This window comes from Silurus meridionalis, chromosome 11 (assembly GCF_014805685.1).
Source record: "Silurus meridionalis isolate SWU-2019-XX chromosome 11, ASM1480568v1, whole genome shotgun sequence".
NCBI classification, from domain to species: domain Eukaryota; kingdom Metazoa; phylum Chordata; class Actinopteri; order Siluriformes; family Siluridae; genus Silurus; species Silurus meridionalis.
This window is the reverse complement of record NC_060894.1, coordinates 10137857-10155000: the sequence shown is the minus strand read 5'-3', so window position 1 is coordinate 10155000 and position 17144 is coordinate 10137857. Positions and strand designations below refer to the sequence as shown.

The window sequence follows — 17144 nt, the reverse complement described above, 5'->3', positions numbered from 1 at the left end:
TGGAGGAGTTGCAACAACTACGTTATGTAGCGAGCTTTATAGGAATAGGAAATGTAGTTGGTAAACAACCCTGTTAGCTTTATTTTTAATTTACTGCCCTATTAAAACTAAAGATTGTATATCATTAAAAAATAACTTATCTTTGTCTAAAATATCATACAAACATAATGGGAAAATATACCCAAGATACTGTAACAAAGGGCCGTGCATTTTTTTCGTTTGTTTGTTTGTTTACAATGTCAATATAAAATGATGCTGCTTATGAGCATAGTGAGCATGTAGAAGTTTCCTTTGTTTTTAACCAGTGTAAGGACGCTAAAAACGTTCTTGTGTTTTCATTTTTGTCCTGTGTAACTAAGTGCTATGTTTTTGTGTTCCCTGTCCAGCACGCAAACAGGAGATCATAAAAATCACAGAGCAGCTAATTGAGGCTGTGAACAATGGGGACTTCGAGGCCTACGCGTGAGTCACTGCCTCTTAGTGCGCTACAATTAGCCTTCAGTATTGGGCACCTCTTATTTAAAGTGTGTCCTGATCTTAGACCTGATCATGGAACACTGAATCATATGTGCAGAAATAGCTAACACTGCTGGCACTTTGGCAACATAATTGATGCAATTTTTAATTTATTTTTTTTTGTAACAGGAAGATCTGTGACCCTGGACTGACTTCCTTCGAACCTGAAGCCTTGGGTAATCTGGTAGAAGGCATGGACTTTCATCGATTTTACTTTGAGAACTGTAAGTCAGTTAAAATATCTAAAGTTATAAAATATGCATAGTGCTATTTTGCTACTCATGATCATGTGAATTTACGCATCTTTACCTTGTATAAAATGGAATGGAATTCAGACATTTTCACGTTTTCTCACTTCTGTAGAAACTAGAAGTCAAAGTCAAAACAGTAATGCGTCTTTGTCGCTTCAAGCCACAGATGTTTTGGGCCATTTGAAAACATTTAAAAGGAATTTATTTTACAGCCATTTTAACCAAGAGACTTGATCAAAGATAATGCAGTATACAGTCAATCTTTAAAAAAAAAAAAAAAAAAAATCATACAGTATTGCAAAACACTTTTCTGTGAATATTCTACAAAAATGGTTTCTTATTTGCTATTAAGTAATACTGTTTACCCTACCCTATATACTGAAACTCACAAAAATGAGTACACCCCTCACATTTCAGCAACCATTTAAGTGTAACTTTTCAAGGGACAATACTACAAGTCAAGTCAAGTCAAGTCAAGTTCATTTGTATAGCGCTTTTCACAACAGACATTGTTTAAAAGCAGCTTTACAGAAATCAACAGTCAAGGTGAATGGTGTGCATTTATCCCTGATGAGCAGCCATGGCGACTGTAGCAAGGAAAAACTCCCTTAGATGTTATGAGGAAGAAACCTTGAGAGGAACCAGACTCAAAAGCGGAACCCATCCTCATTTGGGTGACATCAAGAGTTTGATCATAAATCTTTCAACAATACAGAACACTGGAGAGTGAGAACTAACATGAGCACTGGAGTATAAGATTATAAGTAAATGTTTTTTCTACAGTCTTTGGTATAAAAGTAGGAGCTACTGAGCTCAACAGAACTACAGAAATGAAACTTGGATATATTTTACAGTAGGCAATGTGCAGCTTCTATAGCAGTACAGATTTACTGTCATCTAAAAATAACTTAACATACAGCCATTATTGTGTAAATAACTGACAACAAAAGTGAGTACTCCAAGTGAACATGTCAAAACTGTGTCCAAAGTGTCAACATTTTGTATGAGCACTATTGTTATGTGGCACTGCCTGAATCCTCCTGGGCATGGAATTCACCAGAACTGCACAGGTTGTTGCTGGGATCCTCTTCCACTCTTCCATAATGACGTCACGGTGCTGCTGGATGTTAGACGCATGGCTTTCTCCACCTTTCGCTTGAGGATCCCCACAGGTGCTCAATAGGGTTCAGGTCTGGAGACATACTTGGCCACTCCATTACCTTCACCTTCAGCTTCCTCAGTAAGGCAGTTGTCATCTTGGCGGTGTGTTTGGAGTTGTTATTTTGTTGGTAAACGGCAGTTTGACCCAGTTTCTGAAGGGAGGGCATCATGTTCTGCTTCAGAATGTCACAGTACATGTTGGAATCCATGTTTCCCTCAATGAACCAGCAGCACACATGCAGCCCCAAACCATGGGATCCATTTTACCACCAGGGATCGGCAGTATTTATAATACATGTATTTGATTGATACATTGTATTTATAAATGCGTATTTAAAAAATAGAAAATAGGATTTTTTTAATTAGAATTTAATAGGGTTGATGAATATGGCTTCATATTTTGTATCGAAATACTTTAGTGTTTTGTATTTTTTGTATTTTTAAAATACTGTAAAATACTTTGTAAGAAGTCTACATGATGACATCATAAAAAAGCAGCCTCTGATTAGTGAATACTCAGTAGTTCACCCAGACTTGTTGAGACCAGAACAGAAAATTCATCCATAAGGAAAAAGTTGGTGAAGGTAAGAAACGTGCAGAACGCCAGCTTCCAAATAAGTGTCCAATGATTGATAAATAAATATTTGATTGCGAAATATTGTACCCTAATTGAAGTAGGATTATGATTTTGCATATCATTGTGTCAGTGTTGCTGATGCAAAGTAACCCTTCATTACCAAACACAAAGTAACTAAATTAGGATACAATTCTGAGTCATTCGCAAACTGTTAAACATTAAACTGTTGGTTACTTTAAAACTAACCTTCATCTGGGAGATCACAGGGTTTATGTATGTAAATATTTGATATTTGGTTGCATATGTCAGATTTACTGCATGACTCAGCCAGAGAAAAGCTGTTGCTATCAAACATTGTTTACTTAATCAACTGAGACAGGGTAATGGTAAAGATGACCAAATAGGCCAATTGATGGAAGGTTTACGAAGAAATGTCATGCTCCCTTCTAAAGTATTTTTTAGCATTTTTACAATACAAAAATACTGTAGAGTATTTTGATTTCAAGTTTATCTGTCTCATCAGACCACCGAACATGCTTCCAGTAATTCATGCTCTTGGGCAGGTTGTCTTCAGCAAACTGTTTGCAGGCTTTCTTGTGTGCCAGCTTCAGAAGAGACTTCCTTCTGAGATGACGGCCATGCAAACCCACTTGTTGCAGTGTGCGGTGTATGGTCTGAGCACTGAGAAGCGGACCTTTCGCTTCTGCAACCTCTAAAGCAATGCTGGCAGCACTTATTTGTTTGTTTTGAAGCAGCTTCTGCACCTGACACACAGCACAAGGACTCAACTTCTTTCGAGTGGAACCTGTTTTGTAAAACTTCTGTATGACCCTGCCCAGTGTACTGTAACTCAGTTTCAGGGTTTTACAGATCTTCTTATAGCCTAGGAAACATTTGTGGAGAGCAACAATTCTAATTCTCAAATCCTCAGAGTCTTTGCCATGAGGTGCCATGTTAAACATCAAGTGGTCAGTAGGAGAGAATTGTACTCAAAGTACCAAATATTAACTGCTCTAATACAAGATACACAAATACGTATGGTCCTGTCCAGCAGACAAAAACATGAACATGATAAATAGGACATGTGGCTTTGCAAAGTTACACAACGTACAGCTGTAATCACTTAGGGTGTACTCTCTTTTTTGACAATTATAGCTGTATGTTGGAGGACAGTAAATCTATACTGCTATACAACCTGCAGAATGACTACTCTAACATATATCCAAGTTTCATTTCTATAGTATTGTCTCTTGAGGAGACATCCTAAAATGGTTGCTGAAATGTGAGGGGTGTACTCACTTTTGTGAAAAACTGTACATTTCCTAAACAGTTTTTCTTCAGTAACTGTACTACCTAAAGTGTTTCTTAAATAGACTTAAACTTAAACATCCTATTCCAAAAACATGGGCATTAATATTAAGGGTTTTTTTTCTTTTGCCGCTATGACAGCCTTCAAAAGACAAGTCAATGCAAAAGTTTTTTATTCATGGCATACCCATTCAAACAGCAGTGCTCAGTCAGCCACACTTCAGCAAATGCCCATGAGAGCATTAAAAAATGACATGTTACAGTTAGATTCAGTCACTTTTTTAAGAGATGCTGTGTTCTTGTTGATGGTCATTTGAAGTATTGCTAAGTATTATACAAATACAAATCTAAAGCACAGACATTTTAGAAATACACTAGCATTGTAGCAGCAAAATATGGTTTGTTGTAAAATCTTCTGTTGTTCAGATTCAGAAAAATCTTTTAATGGTTTCCCAAAAGCAACAAACAGAAAAAAAGGAAATTAAATCCTAAATTTTTACTTTTTTGTATCACCTTTACATTAAAAGGTACAAAGAATATTCATGTTGCCATGAAATACAATCCTTGCACTTCTGTTGCAGTGCTGTCTAAGAACAGTAAGCCCATCCACACCACAATCCTGAACCCCCATGTGCACCTGATCGGCGAGGACGCTGCCTGCATCGCCTACATCCGCCTTACTCAGTTTGTGGATGGCCAGGGCCGGCCGCGTAGCAGCCAGTCAGAGGAGACCCGTGTCTGGCATCGCCGTGACTCAAAATGGCAGAACGTGCACTTCCACTGCTCGGGAGCTCCTGCCGCCCCACTCCAGTGAAGGTGACACTTACTCAAGACACAGTTTTTATACAGTGCTCTGATACAGTGTTCTGCTCTTTGGTGATGTATGTTCAGTTCAAAGGTTTAGGAGTGTACACTGTAATAAGATCTAAAATACTAATGTTGACCTTCAGTGATAGTGGTCAGAAAAATGTAACACATAAGCAATAAAACAAAGTTGCCAATTATTTTTGTTAAATATATGAATTTACACATTGTGCTTATAACCATTTATAATAACATTTAGAGTTAAATTGTTTTTATAAATTGCTAAAACTGTTGTTTCCTCACTCTTTGTTTGGGAAACTTCTTCGACAAAAATTGAATAAAAATCAACCATTTTTAAATAGAAGTTCAAATATTTTGCTAGATTTTCAGATTTGGTGAGGTTTCACCATACAAATTCATGTAATTGAAATGTTTGGGGGAAAAAATGTATCCCCATGTCCAGTTTTCCATTTGTTTTACTGCCACAGCTTTAATAATGTTTTTAAAATGACTCTGTGACATTTGGGTAATTTGTAGAGTGGGATGGCAGTGGGACGTGTTTCGACACTTGGTGAGAAGAACGAGAGGGAGGATCAGCGGGGACGGCAGGAAGAGTCCATCATTGGAGAGCTCTGAAGTTTTCAGCTTTCCAGTTCTGGTCACAGCTGTCCACACCTGCATGCAAAACCTATACCTGTGTCTCTACCTAATGGAATGCACTAAAACAATTATATCCTATTACACTTCCCTGCCACTCTAAACCTTTGCAATACACAACACAACATTGGCACCAATGCACACACACACATACACACACACACACACACACACACACACACATACACACACATACAAACCCCATACATACATCTTCATTGAAAGCAAGCACAGACTCCAGGTTCAGTGATATAGCCTGTGCAATGCCTTTGACCTGCATAATCCCCTCCTCCCTGCCTCACTCTCATCTCCATTGGCCTTATAACCCTTGTGCCCAGGCACTCCTCACTATAATAGTTCATGTGTTAATGAAGTACTATAATCAGCATTGTTATGATTGTTGTAACAGCTACTACTTTTTATTATTACTACTTCTATCATTTCAAGTATTGGTGTTGTTTTATTGTTTATTTAGTAAAAAAAAATATAGTGTATAAATAGTCAAATTATCGATTTCAATTGGTTGGAAGAGTTCTCCTGGAAGCAAGAATAATTTTTTCTTTATCTAGTGGGGGTTTTATATGTCTACGTGAGTCAAACTGTGTTTACTCCGGCAGCACGATGCAGGGTATAAATGAGCGTCTACTAATTACCGTATACACATCAAGAGAGGACACCTTTCAGACTATGGTTAACGTCTCTGTCTTATGTTTCTACAGCTTGGTAACGATTGTCTGTAGTCACAGTGTGCATCTTAAGGGATATTTGGGATTTTTATTTGTATTTATTTGAGGGGGAGGTGGGGGGTACACACTTGTGGGAAAAGTCATTTTGTCCCCTTTTTTAAAGCCACTTATAAGAAACTAAGTTTGTGATTCATGATTTCAGTTCACTGTTAGAGATATGATGGGATTTGACATGATTGGAAAAGTGTGTGCAATGTTTCCTGCCTATAGTGTATGGGACAATCAAAAAAGCAGATGTTATTAAGAGTTAAGGCACATTATGAATTGAGATCATCTTAATGGTTAGGATATGAAACATGAGATATTTATCTAAAACTAAGTTTGTTTTATCTGTCTGTATACAGAGTATTTACACGTTTCTGCATTTCAAAAAAATATATTTATTTGAATGCAAGAGGTGTTTTTTTTCTTCATTAGTCTTTTGAAAATTATGTAATGAGGCTGTATTTCATAAGTTTCCCCATTGATATGAGGATGAACAGTCTTCTTTTGACATTTTGAATGTGTTTAATATAAATTAATGGGAAGCTAATGTCCGTTTCCTATAAATACATGAGCTATGGTATGCAGAGGAGAAATCACCAATAGTTTTCCCCTAGATTATGAAAAGAATGGGAAAAAGCCACAGGATTACACGTGAAAAGTGTGTGTGTGTCTGTGTGTGTGTGTGTGTGTGTGTGTGTGTGAGAGAGTGTGAGAGTGTGACTGATTTTTATAATGCTGTTGTTAAGGTATCTCTGTTTGAGGAGCACCTCATTCTCAACCTGTCAAGGAAATTCACTGGAAGACTGCAGATTTTTTGTATTTATTTTTCATTTATTTCTCATTCATTCATTCACATTTTATTCTGAAATGTGAATACGGTTTTGTAGTATGTTGTTTTTTCGAAGCCCCACATATCACTCCACGGACGACCTCTTTGTAAGCGGTGAACGGTTGTGAGACAGCTTGCAGCAGCATGTCAGCATCCTGTAGTGTTGTAGTGGTTCTTTCTTTCTTCTGTGTGTTTAGTATTGCGAGGAATCCTTGAGATCTATAACAAGAGTTCCAGGTTTTTTTTTTAGCAAAATAGATATTTTGTATAATCGCTATGTAGTGCTAACATAATATAAGTGGCAATTAAATTGCATGACCTTTGGCATCTTTTTTTCTTTTTTTTTCTTTTTTTTTTTTGGTGATTTGATTTTTCATTCGATTATTGCTTTCTTTTCTACTGAATGCTAGTGAATTATGCTATCGCTACCAGTTCTCAGAGTTTTTTTGTAAGTGTGTATGACTATTTTAGGTCTCTAAATAATGATTATGATCAGCTCTGGCTATCACAGTAAACCATGTCATGATAATTGTATGGCATGCTTTTTGTACAGTGTTTTGGTGTTGTCTGAGCAGTGTTTGGAAAATCAGAATTGGAGTGTGCCATGAGGTAGCTTTTGACACAAGCATTTCAGATATGTTTTTATTAATATTCAAACCTAGGGTCTAAATATTTACCAATGGAAACATACTGTTTCTTGTCTAAAACTGTTCTAAGCATCTATGCCATTTTGCCTGCTATAATTTTATTTGTCCACAAAAAAAAGGGTGCTGGCCATTTGCATGACTAATGCAACATATTTCTATAATTAATTAATTAAAAGTATAATAATGTAAATGATCAACATTTATCATTAGCTAGAATTGAACTTGTTAGCTACTTGAGTTAGTCTGAATTTCCACTCTCAAAGAAGTCTAACTTAGTTACATATATTTACAGCATATTGGCTAAATATATCTTAGCATGCTTTCATCTCTTCTAGAGAGCCATTTTTATACTAGTCTTTGTTTATTCTGGCATTTTGAAACATTTTACTGAGGTAGGCACAGGAGGGTTCATCCTCCATTTCAGCAATGGAGTGTTAAGACACAAACCGATAGCTAGAGCACAGATGACAATTTTTTTATATATATATATGGATTTATTGGACTGAACTGATTGCTAAACTGATTTTGGCATATAGTCATAGACATTTTGAATGTATGGGGCACCCAGAATGCATAAGTTTTAAATATGCCAATAATAATAATGATAACACTTGAGTATAGTAACAGTAAAGTAGGTCTCTCACCCGATCACATGCAATGAATATTTAAGAATTTCCCTATTGGTGGCAGTAAAAAAATAAAAAATCATTTGTCCTGTTTACCAATACATATTACAACTGTTTGTAAGAAATTTGCCAGCTAAGCAAAAATATTGCACATGGAATTTACTGATCTTGCAAGTTCACCTCTTGCCTTTTAACAGCAACCAATTTAGATAAGACAGCATTAAGAAATATGTCTGAATGATGTAACCTCATGGCCTAAAACTGGGATTGTGTGTGTGTGTGTGCGTGTTGAGGAGAGTGAATAAATCGGAATTGAATCAGTTGTGTTTCACATACAGCTGCTCTTACAACATCAAGCCAATAACTATTTGTAGTGTTCTAATAAAATATCCCTCTTTTGTTCATAGTCGGTTTTTTGGTTTGTTTGGTTTTTTTTTGCCTTTTTTGAAATTTATTCAGCACTGAACCTTCACAATGTATCAGGATTCATTTTTGAAGGGTTTGTATACAATCTCTTTAACGTACATTGAGATTATGTGAAACTCATATAATGATGATGATTATTATTATTAGAAAATTAGTTTACTATGAGTCCCATGTTTCTCTTTATTCTTCCAGTGTTTTCTTTTTCTCGCTTTCTCCTGTATAAACTTAAAGGAAATGTATTAAGATGTTATCAATATGTTACCAATAAAAACAATTATATTGTCACAATGAATAAGGCCAGTTTTTTTTTCAGAGCTATTTCACAACCAAATAAACAAAACAGTTCTGTCTTGCATTCTCTGCTGCATTAGGCAATAATTCCAAAAAGCTGGAATGCTATGAAAAAATAAATTAGAATGCAATGATTTGCAAATCTCATAAATACATATTTTACTCACAATAGAAAATAGAAAACTGAGGAAATGTACAATTTTAAGCGGAAAAATGTGGATAGTTATACATTTTATGGCTGAACATGTCTCAGAAATGTTTAACATTGTGTAACTTTTTTTTTTTAACAACAAACAGTCTGGGAAGTGAGTAGACCAGTTGCTGAGCTTTTTTTGTTTGTTTTTTGTATCCGTCTGATACAGGATTTTATCTGCTCAAAATCCCTGTGTCTTCTCTGTCATTTTTTTTAACGTACTTCTCTAATACAAAGCCATGCTGTTGTAATAAATGATGTATGCAGTTTACCAATGTCTTGCTGAAATATGCAAGACCTTCCCTGAAAAGACATTGGATAGAAGCCATGTTGCTCTTAAACCTGTATATACCTTTCAGCAATGATGGTGCATCTCTGATGGTATGCATTAGTGCCTATAGAATGAGCAGCTTGCACATTCAGACCTTTTCAAATGTGCAAGCCGTTCATTCCATAGGCATTAATGTATACCATAAGAGATGCAGACGTTTGAACTGAGTGCTGGTAACAAGCCGGATGGTCCCTCTCCTCTCTAGTCTGGAGGATGCCACATTCATGGTTTCCAAAATAATTTCAAATTTTGTTTTGTCAGACCACAGAACAGTTTTCCACTTTGATTCAGTCAATTTTAAATGAGCTTTGGGCCAAAGAATACAGCAGTGCTTCTGGATCATGTTTACATACTGCTTCTTCTTTGCATAATAAAGCTTTAACCTGCATTTGTAAATGTTGTGACAAACTGTGTTCACAGCCAATGATTTCTGAGCCCCTGCAGTGAGTTCCATTACAGAATTCTGCTTGTTTAATGCAGTGCTTATTGTGGGCACCCAGTATTGATTTTTGCCCTTGTCTCTTGCACGCAGAGATTTTTCCAGGTTCTCAAATCTCGATTATATTAGGTCCTGTTGAATGGATTTTAAATTTTTTTGCAATTTATTGTTGATTACCATTATTCTGTAAGTTTCACAATTGGTAGACAGCTTTTGCACACTAGTGAACCTCTGCCCATCTTAACTTTTGAGAGACTCTGCTTTGCTAAGAAACTCTTTTTACGCCCAAACATGTTGCTGATCGTTTGCCAAACAACCTATTTAGACGCAAAATGTTCTTCAAGCAGTTTCTTTTTAGTAATACTTTTCCAGCCTTTTCTTGCCCCTGTCCCAACAATGTTGCAGCCATCAAATTCAAAATGACACTATATTTTCTTTAAAATGGTGCAATTCCTCTATTAAAACATATGTTTTCTATGTTCTATTGTGAAAAAAATATCGGTTTATGAGATTAATACTTTTTTTTCCCCAATTCCAATTCCAACTTTTTTGGAATTGGAGGTTTGGGGTTGAACAATAAAGTGATCAGTTAACTAAATGGCACGGCTGTAAATTATATGTGAACATTGCACACAATTACAAAGGACAAACTTTGCTATCTGCAAAGCTGCTGACTGCTTTCTCCTAAGGTCCAATTTAGACACGTTATTATCTCTATGCTTTTGTTTAGACCCTTTGAGCTTGTTTGTGTGCCTTGATCACATCAATCAGCAGTTTGTTCTTGTCTGGTTTTCTAAATCCATTATCTGTGATAGTGGAATGAGTCAAATTTACTTTCACAAGTTGTAATATATTATTGTATAATCAGTTGGTTTAAATAGTGGCATGCAAATTATGTGGCAATTTTGGCCAACTTATTTTTTCAAATATTAATGTACATTTTGTGTACAAAGTTTGTCCATTCTTCTCAATACGTATTTGGTAGGACCCCCTTTGGCAGGTATGACAGATTTTACATTTGCCTTCACTGGAAATAAGGGACAACATTGTTTATGTGCACTAACTAATTAACTAACTAATATTAGGATAGTTTGCTAATGTTTGGTGTGGAAGAATTTGAGTGGCCTACACAACAATCAGTTAGATCATTTAGAGCATCAGTCCTTCTTGTCTGAAATCAAATCTCAAAATCATGATTTATCATATTCCATTGGAAAGCCTAGCAAAAAGCCTTCCCAGAAGAGCGGGTGCTGTAGAGCAGCCAACTCCATATTAATGCCCTTGATTCAACCACACATACAAGAGTGAAATATCTTTGTGGATTCTGAGGTACAATTTGGATCATTGTCCTGTCTTACAAGCAAATCAGACTGACTGTGTCCCATTTGCTTCCAGAATTTGTAATGTATCCTGGAATAAATTTTTTTATCTACCTCTGCAATTGTTCTGCACGGCTGGCTGCTGTACAACCTCAAAGTATAAGGTATTAACCCGCCCACCTTTTCCTCTCATTGCGTTCCTGTTTGATGGTAGGCAAGGTTGCCTTCCAATGGTTCTTCAGTGGAGAGCATAATCGAATACTTATGCTCCAGGATAAGTATTTTTAATGACAGTTCTACCGAGCAAGTAGTTCAGTTTATCTTAAATGAGATTGCAGTGGCTCAAAGCAATTTTACAATCTGGAGCAAATTAAAGAAAAGTGTGCAGAATAGAGTTCATAAGCATGCTTAACAGAGGGACTGAGGTGTTGTGCATGCACACAAAGTTAACTATGAGGACTAAACAGTGCATATACAGTAACAGTAATATATCACTGTACCTTGAGAGCAGAATCAGATATAATTATATACTTAACTCAATTGTAAATCAACATTTATATCGGTTGACCAAAGTTGTCACCCATGTGTACACCAGATGTTATCTCCTAACACAAGTTCAATTCAAATCATTTTTATTTGTATAGCACTTTTAACAATGAACATTGTCTCAAAGCAGCTTTACACAGATAATGTGGTGATTAAAAGTAAATATGTTCTTTATGTGTAAGTTTGTCCCTGATGAGCGAGTCGGTGGCGACTGTGGCAAGGAAAAACTCCCCGAGATGGCATAAGGAAGAAACCTTGAGAGGAACCAGACTCAAGAGGGAACCCATCCTCTTCTGGGTTGCACCGAATGTCCATTTATAGCAGATATATGATGTTGCGGGGTACAGCAATGGTGATCAGAAGCGAAAAGTAGTCCTGAGTCAATGTAGCAGACTGTTGACATTAACTACAGTCCAATCCATCCTCAAAGCTCCCGTTCTTACTTCGGAATTTCATGGAACCACCCAAGCCGTTGATGAGAAACCGTCCCAAACTGCACAGAGTGGCCTCCAGTCGAAGAGAAGGTGACCTAAAACAAGTGACAAGTGTCACATAAAATGCCTTTATAAACATAGAGTGGGCTAGAAAGAAACCAGGCCCAGCCTCATTTTTTTCCATACAATGCAGTGTTGCCCTTTCTTCAACAAAAATGTCTCTGAGCTTTTGTAGCTTCTAATGTGAATGCCAAAGGTAAACCTTGTAATGACTCTATAATAAAGTACTTTTTAAAAGATTGCCTTGAATTGGCCTCCATGCTGCTAAACATTTTGACACACCCTTGTTTGCTATGTACGATACATGGGCTGGACCTCTGCACATGACGCCACATCCTTGCAATGACGTAATCCCATGAGCTGCCGGTGTTTGAAACTTGGCACACACACACACACACACACACACCAGTGATGGTGCTGGTGCTGGCTATGACATCGAGAATTCCAGCAATTGTGTAAAACGTTAAATTGAACTGTCAAAATTGTGAAGATTCTCCATCACGGTCACGAGGAAGAGAAGGTAAACTTTCAAAGATCAAAAGCTAATCCATTACTTGTGTGTGTATATATATATATATATATATATATATATATATATATATATATATATATATATATAAAGTTAGCCACCTTATAGCCGTTACATACAATGTTACAACTGTATTGTAGTCACCAGTGCGCATGTCAGGCACCTGGTCTGGTCTTACTGTATTGCTCGCATACACGCTGCTGTATGTCTTATTAACTAGTTTATTTTGATTTCATTTTAATTTCTGTATATTGCATTAGTCCTGGACTCCCTTCACAGTCCCTAATATCTAGTGTTTTTTCTAATCATTGACTGCATTTATCAGCCGAAGGCTTAGCCAGCCGCAAGATAGAAAAGTGTTATAATGCTTCCTAGCGCCATGCCTATGGCTCTTAGCTAACGGTAATTATCTCATTTCCACAGAAACGGTCGCTGGCAGTTAACCGGCGAGAAAATGAGCAGAATAAGTGGGTTGTTTTCTCCCGCTAGCATAGCTGCAGTGTTGTTAACTTCTTTCAGGGGAAAGTAGCTGACGTCTGCTTAAAACGCTGCGCGAAGCGTCCAGGTGACGTCACGGCGTATTTGCATATTCGTTACGCCGATATGGTCATGTGCATGTCATGATGTGTTCCATGAATAGATCAATAAGTATATAATAAGTATTTATCTATTCTGGATCTTCTTCATGGAAGAAGAAGAAGAAGATCCAGAATAGATAAAAAAGTATATAATAAGTATTTAGACCCCTTTAACTTTTTTTCAAATTTATGTTACAACCTGATATTACAATTGTTGAAATAGATAATTTTTTCCCATTAATCTACACTTAGTAACCTATAATGATACACTGGAACAAATTTCTAAAAACATTTTTTTTTTTCTAAAAGAAAAACTGAAAAACTACATATACATTATATTCTGACCCTTTACTCAGTACTTGGTTGAAGCACCTTTGACAGCAATTACAGCCTCAAGTCTTTTTGGGTAAGATGCAACAATCTTTGCACACCTGGATTGGGGGATTTTCTGCCATTCTTCATGGCGAATCCTGATCCTAAAGATGGATCAGGTTGGATGGGGATCGTCAGTGGAAAGCCACTTTTAGGTCTCTCAAGAGATGTTAAATAGGGTTCAAATCAGCGCTTTGGCTGGGCCACTCAACAACATTCCCAAAGTTGTACCTAAGCCACTTTACACACTTTTTCTTTATTAAAGAACAATACTAAATATACAAGAGAAAATAAGACAGGTCTCTTAGGTCACACAAGTAATTTGTTTACTTTTTTATTGCTGAAATTGCAGACAAGAATATCTGCGAAAACTAAACCCATTTAGTGCATTCAATTGGCATATTATAATAAAATGCAAATACAAATATAGAAATTAAAAAAATCTTAAATTAACAAAATATAAAAATTTATTTCAAATTACTTTTAAAAAATGTAAACGCAATGTACGCTGTATTTTTAGTTTGTAAAGATCCCTGACTTTAGAAATCTTCTCCTCGCCCTCGCTGTTTTCTCCCTGTTCCGCCATTTTTTGTTCTGCAGCGTCTTCTGTGTTTACCTGTTCAGAGCGCTCCAGAGTTTAGCGTGCGGTGCTACACAGTGCTCCATGTGTAGTTAAATGGTCTAAATGGACCATAATGAAGAAATAATTTGCCCCAATGCTTTTCGTATTTCAAACAGAAGAGAAATTCAATCAATATTTGGTGTGACCAGCTTTTGCCTGCAAAACAGCATCAATAATTCTAGGTACACTTGCACACAGACAGACTTGAGAGCAGGCCTAATCATCATTCCCAGATCTCCTTGTTCTTCTTTACGTTGAAGACAGTTCTTAATATCATTGACTGTGTGTTTGAGGTTTTTGTCCTGCTGCAGGTTAAATTTGGGGCCAATCAGATGCCTCCCTAATGGTATTGAATGATGGATAATAACTGCCCGTATTTCACAGCTTTGTCCTCAAACTCCATTTGCAAATATTTGGCCCCAAACTTGCAAAAAACCTCCACCATGCTTTACTGTTGCCAGCAGACACTTATTATTGAACAACTCTCCAGCTCTTTGGCAAACAACTTGTTTCCATGTTGGAGGTATGGCTTTTTGGCCCAAATTATTTCCATGAAGAGCGCTTCTGGCCGGACTTCTGCAGGTTTCGTCCAGTTCTTTGTCTACGGCACTGCTGGACCTTCCAATGTTGAAGGGATAAACAAATGATGTGTCTTAGTTTTCTTGGCCAACCACTGCATCTCTGATCCACGTTTCTATGTGCTTTTTCAAAAAACAAAACAAAAACACATCTTGAAACCCCAGTCTGCTTCGAAATCTTTGCCTGGGAGAGAGCAGTGTAAATAACACTTTTATTTTTGAAGTCATTCCCACTTTTCAGCAGTTTTAAAATGATTTGAACTGCCTAAAAAATAATGCACAGTTGTATGTGTCTGTCTTTGTGATTAAATGTCTAAAATTTCTATAAAAGCAAAAATTATTGTTTGTTCAACAATTATTAATATCATTAAGAAACAAGACGTGTGAGTGGAACAAGGTTAATGGTCAGTTGGAACACTCCTTGCATTTGACTTATCTTGGAGGTCTGTAATGGGAAGTCAGCGTTTAGACTGAGGTCATTTTTGAGCTCAGTGTGTTCGAGGTACAAGGTCGGAAAAACCTTTGTTCTTTTAATATTTTCCAAACAGGAACTTTTCTTGTTTAGGAAAATTTCTACTATTTTGATTGATGCACATTTTCTGTTTATTTTATAAGCCTAACAGTTGAAGGACTCGGCACATTAAAGATGCTGCAAAATATTTCGTTTCTGTAAGTTTTAGACTATTTTAGATTTAATGAGCATTTACATTGACTTATGGTCAGTTAGTCAGGGAGGTGATAAGTGATAAGACGACTGCTGAGTGCTGGATGTTCTAGCACTGAATAAACATACAGTGAATGTACAACACAGGCTTTGACTGATATAAGCAGAAAAGTACATATGGCATGAAAAAGATAAAGAAACCAACCAGACGAACTACAGCACTAGAAAGAACAACCTTCACAGAAAGTTGTTCTTTTATGAAAGGTAATAATGCACCTCAAAACAAAATTCCATCTTGTGACTTTACCGTAAATGTTTAGTGTAACATCATTTGATTGCCATACAATATTCAATTGAACACTTTTCTGTGAATATTCTACAAAAATGGTTACTTACACTATCTTATATTATATTCTGAAACTCACAAAAATGAGTACACCCCTCACATTTCAGCAACCATTTTAGTGTATTTTCCCAAGTGTCAATACTATAAAAATGAAACTTGGATATATTTTACAGTAGGCAATGTGCATGTCAAAACTGTGTCCAAAATGTCAAGATTTTGTGTGAACACCATTGTATCTATTATTATTGATTTCGGCTCGATCTCGAACCATGGTGACTGGATGGATAAACAATCTATAGGAAGTTCGATCATGTGCAAGTCTAGTTAGGTAGCCAGGGTCTTCTCCACTGTTATTGTAATTGTGTCGAGCCATCGAATTGATGGTCTTCCTTTTCGCCTTGTTCCTACTGTTCTTCCAAACATGATGTCCTTGTGATCGCTCTCTTTGTATGATGTGTCCAAAGTAGGCAAGTCGTAGCTTGATGATCCTTGATTCGAGTGACATGTCTGTGTTGATTTTTTTTGAAAATTGACTAGTTTGTTCTTCTGCCCGTGCATTGTATTGATGACATCCTTCTCCAGCACCACATTTTGAAGGTGTCTATTTGTCGTCTGTCTTGTTTCTTTATAGTCCAGATTTTGCATCTGTATGTTACCACAAAAAGACCACAATATGCAAGAGCCGTGTATTTGTCAATTGTTATCTAGCATTGCCTTAATCCTCCTAGACATGGAATTCAACAGAGCTGCACAGATTGTTGCCGGGATCCTCTTCCACTCTTTCATAATGACATCACGGAGCTGCTGTATGTTAGACACATGACGCGTCTCCACCTTCGGCTTGACGATGCCCCACTGGTGCTCAATAGGGTTCAGGTTTGGAGGCATACTTGGCCACTCCATCACCTTCAGAAAGGCAGATGTCATCATGCCGTTGTGTTGGGGGTCTTTAGTATTTTGGAAAACTGCAGCGCGGCCTCGTTTCTGAAGGGAAGGCATCATATTTTGCTTAAGAATGTCACAGTACATGTTGGAATCCATGTTTCCCTCAATGAACCACGGCTCCACAGTACCAGCAGCACTGGTACTGAAGCACCCTAAACCATGATGCTACAACCTCCATGCTAGTAGGCAAGTTTTCTTGGTACTTCTCAGCAGGGCGTCGCCACACATGCTGGACACCATCTGAGCCAAACAAGTTTATCTTAGTCTCATCAGACCACCAGACATGGTTCCAGTAATTCATGCTCTTGGGCAGGTTGCCTTCAACAAACTGTTTGCAGGCTCTCTTGTGAGTCATCTTCAAAAA

The 17144-nt window shown here is 37.0% G+C and overlaps 2 protein-coding genes across 19 annotated transcripts in view; both read left to right on the top strand.

Annotated features, from left to right (window-relative positions):
- LOC124393628 (calcium/calmodulin-dependent protein kinase type II subunit beta) overlaps window positions 1–8818 on the top strand; it is a 65164-nt gene extending 56346 nt beyond the window's left edge. For all 13 annotated transcript variants that reach the window (XM_046861565.1, XM_046861575.1, XM_046861576.1 and 10 more), the window contains 4 exons: window positions 387–462; window positions 646–740; window positions 4395–4629; window positions 5155–8818. In XM_046861565.1, coding sequence (XP_046717521.1) covers window positions 387–462; window positions 646–740; window positions 4395–4627 — 404 coding nt within the window. In that variant the 3' untranslated portion in view covers window positions 4628–4629; window positions 5155–8818. The remainder of the gene's footprint in view (window positions 1–386; window positions 463–645; window positions 741–4394; window positions 4630–5154) is intronic.
- A 3690-nt stretch (window positions 8819–12508) lies between these two features.
- Window positions 12509–17144, top strand: part of ogdhb (oxoglutarate dehydrogenase b) — a 23309-nt gene continuing 18673 nt past the window's right edge. For 5 of the 6 annotated variants that reach the window (XM_046860847.1, XM_046860845.1, XM_046860844.1 and 2 more), the window contains exon 1: window positions 12509–12666. The gene's annotated coding sequence lies outside the window, so the exon portion shown is untranslated. The remainder of the gene's footprint in view (window positions 12667–17144) is intronic. The other variant, XM_046860842.1, reaches the window with a different exon arrangement.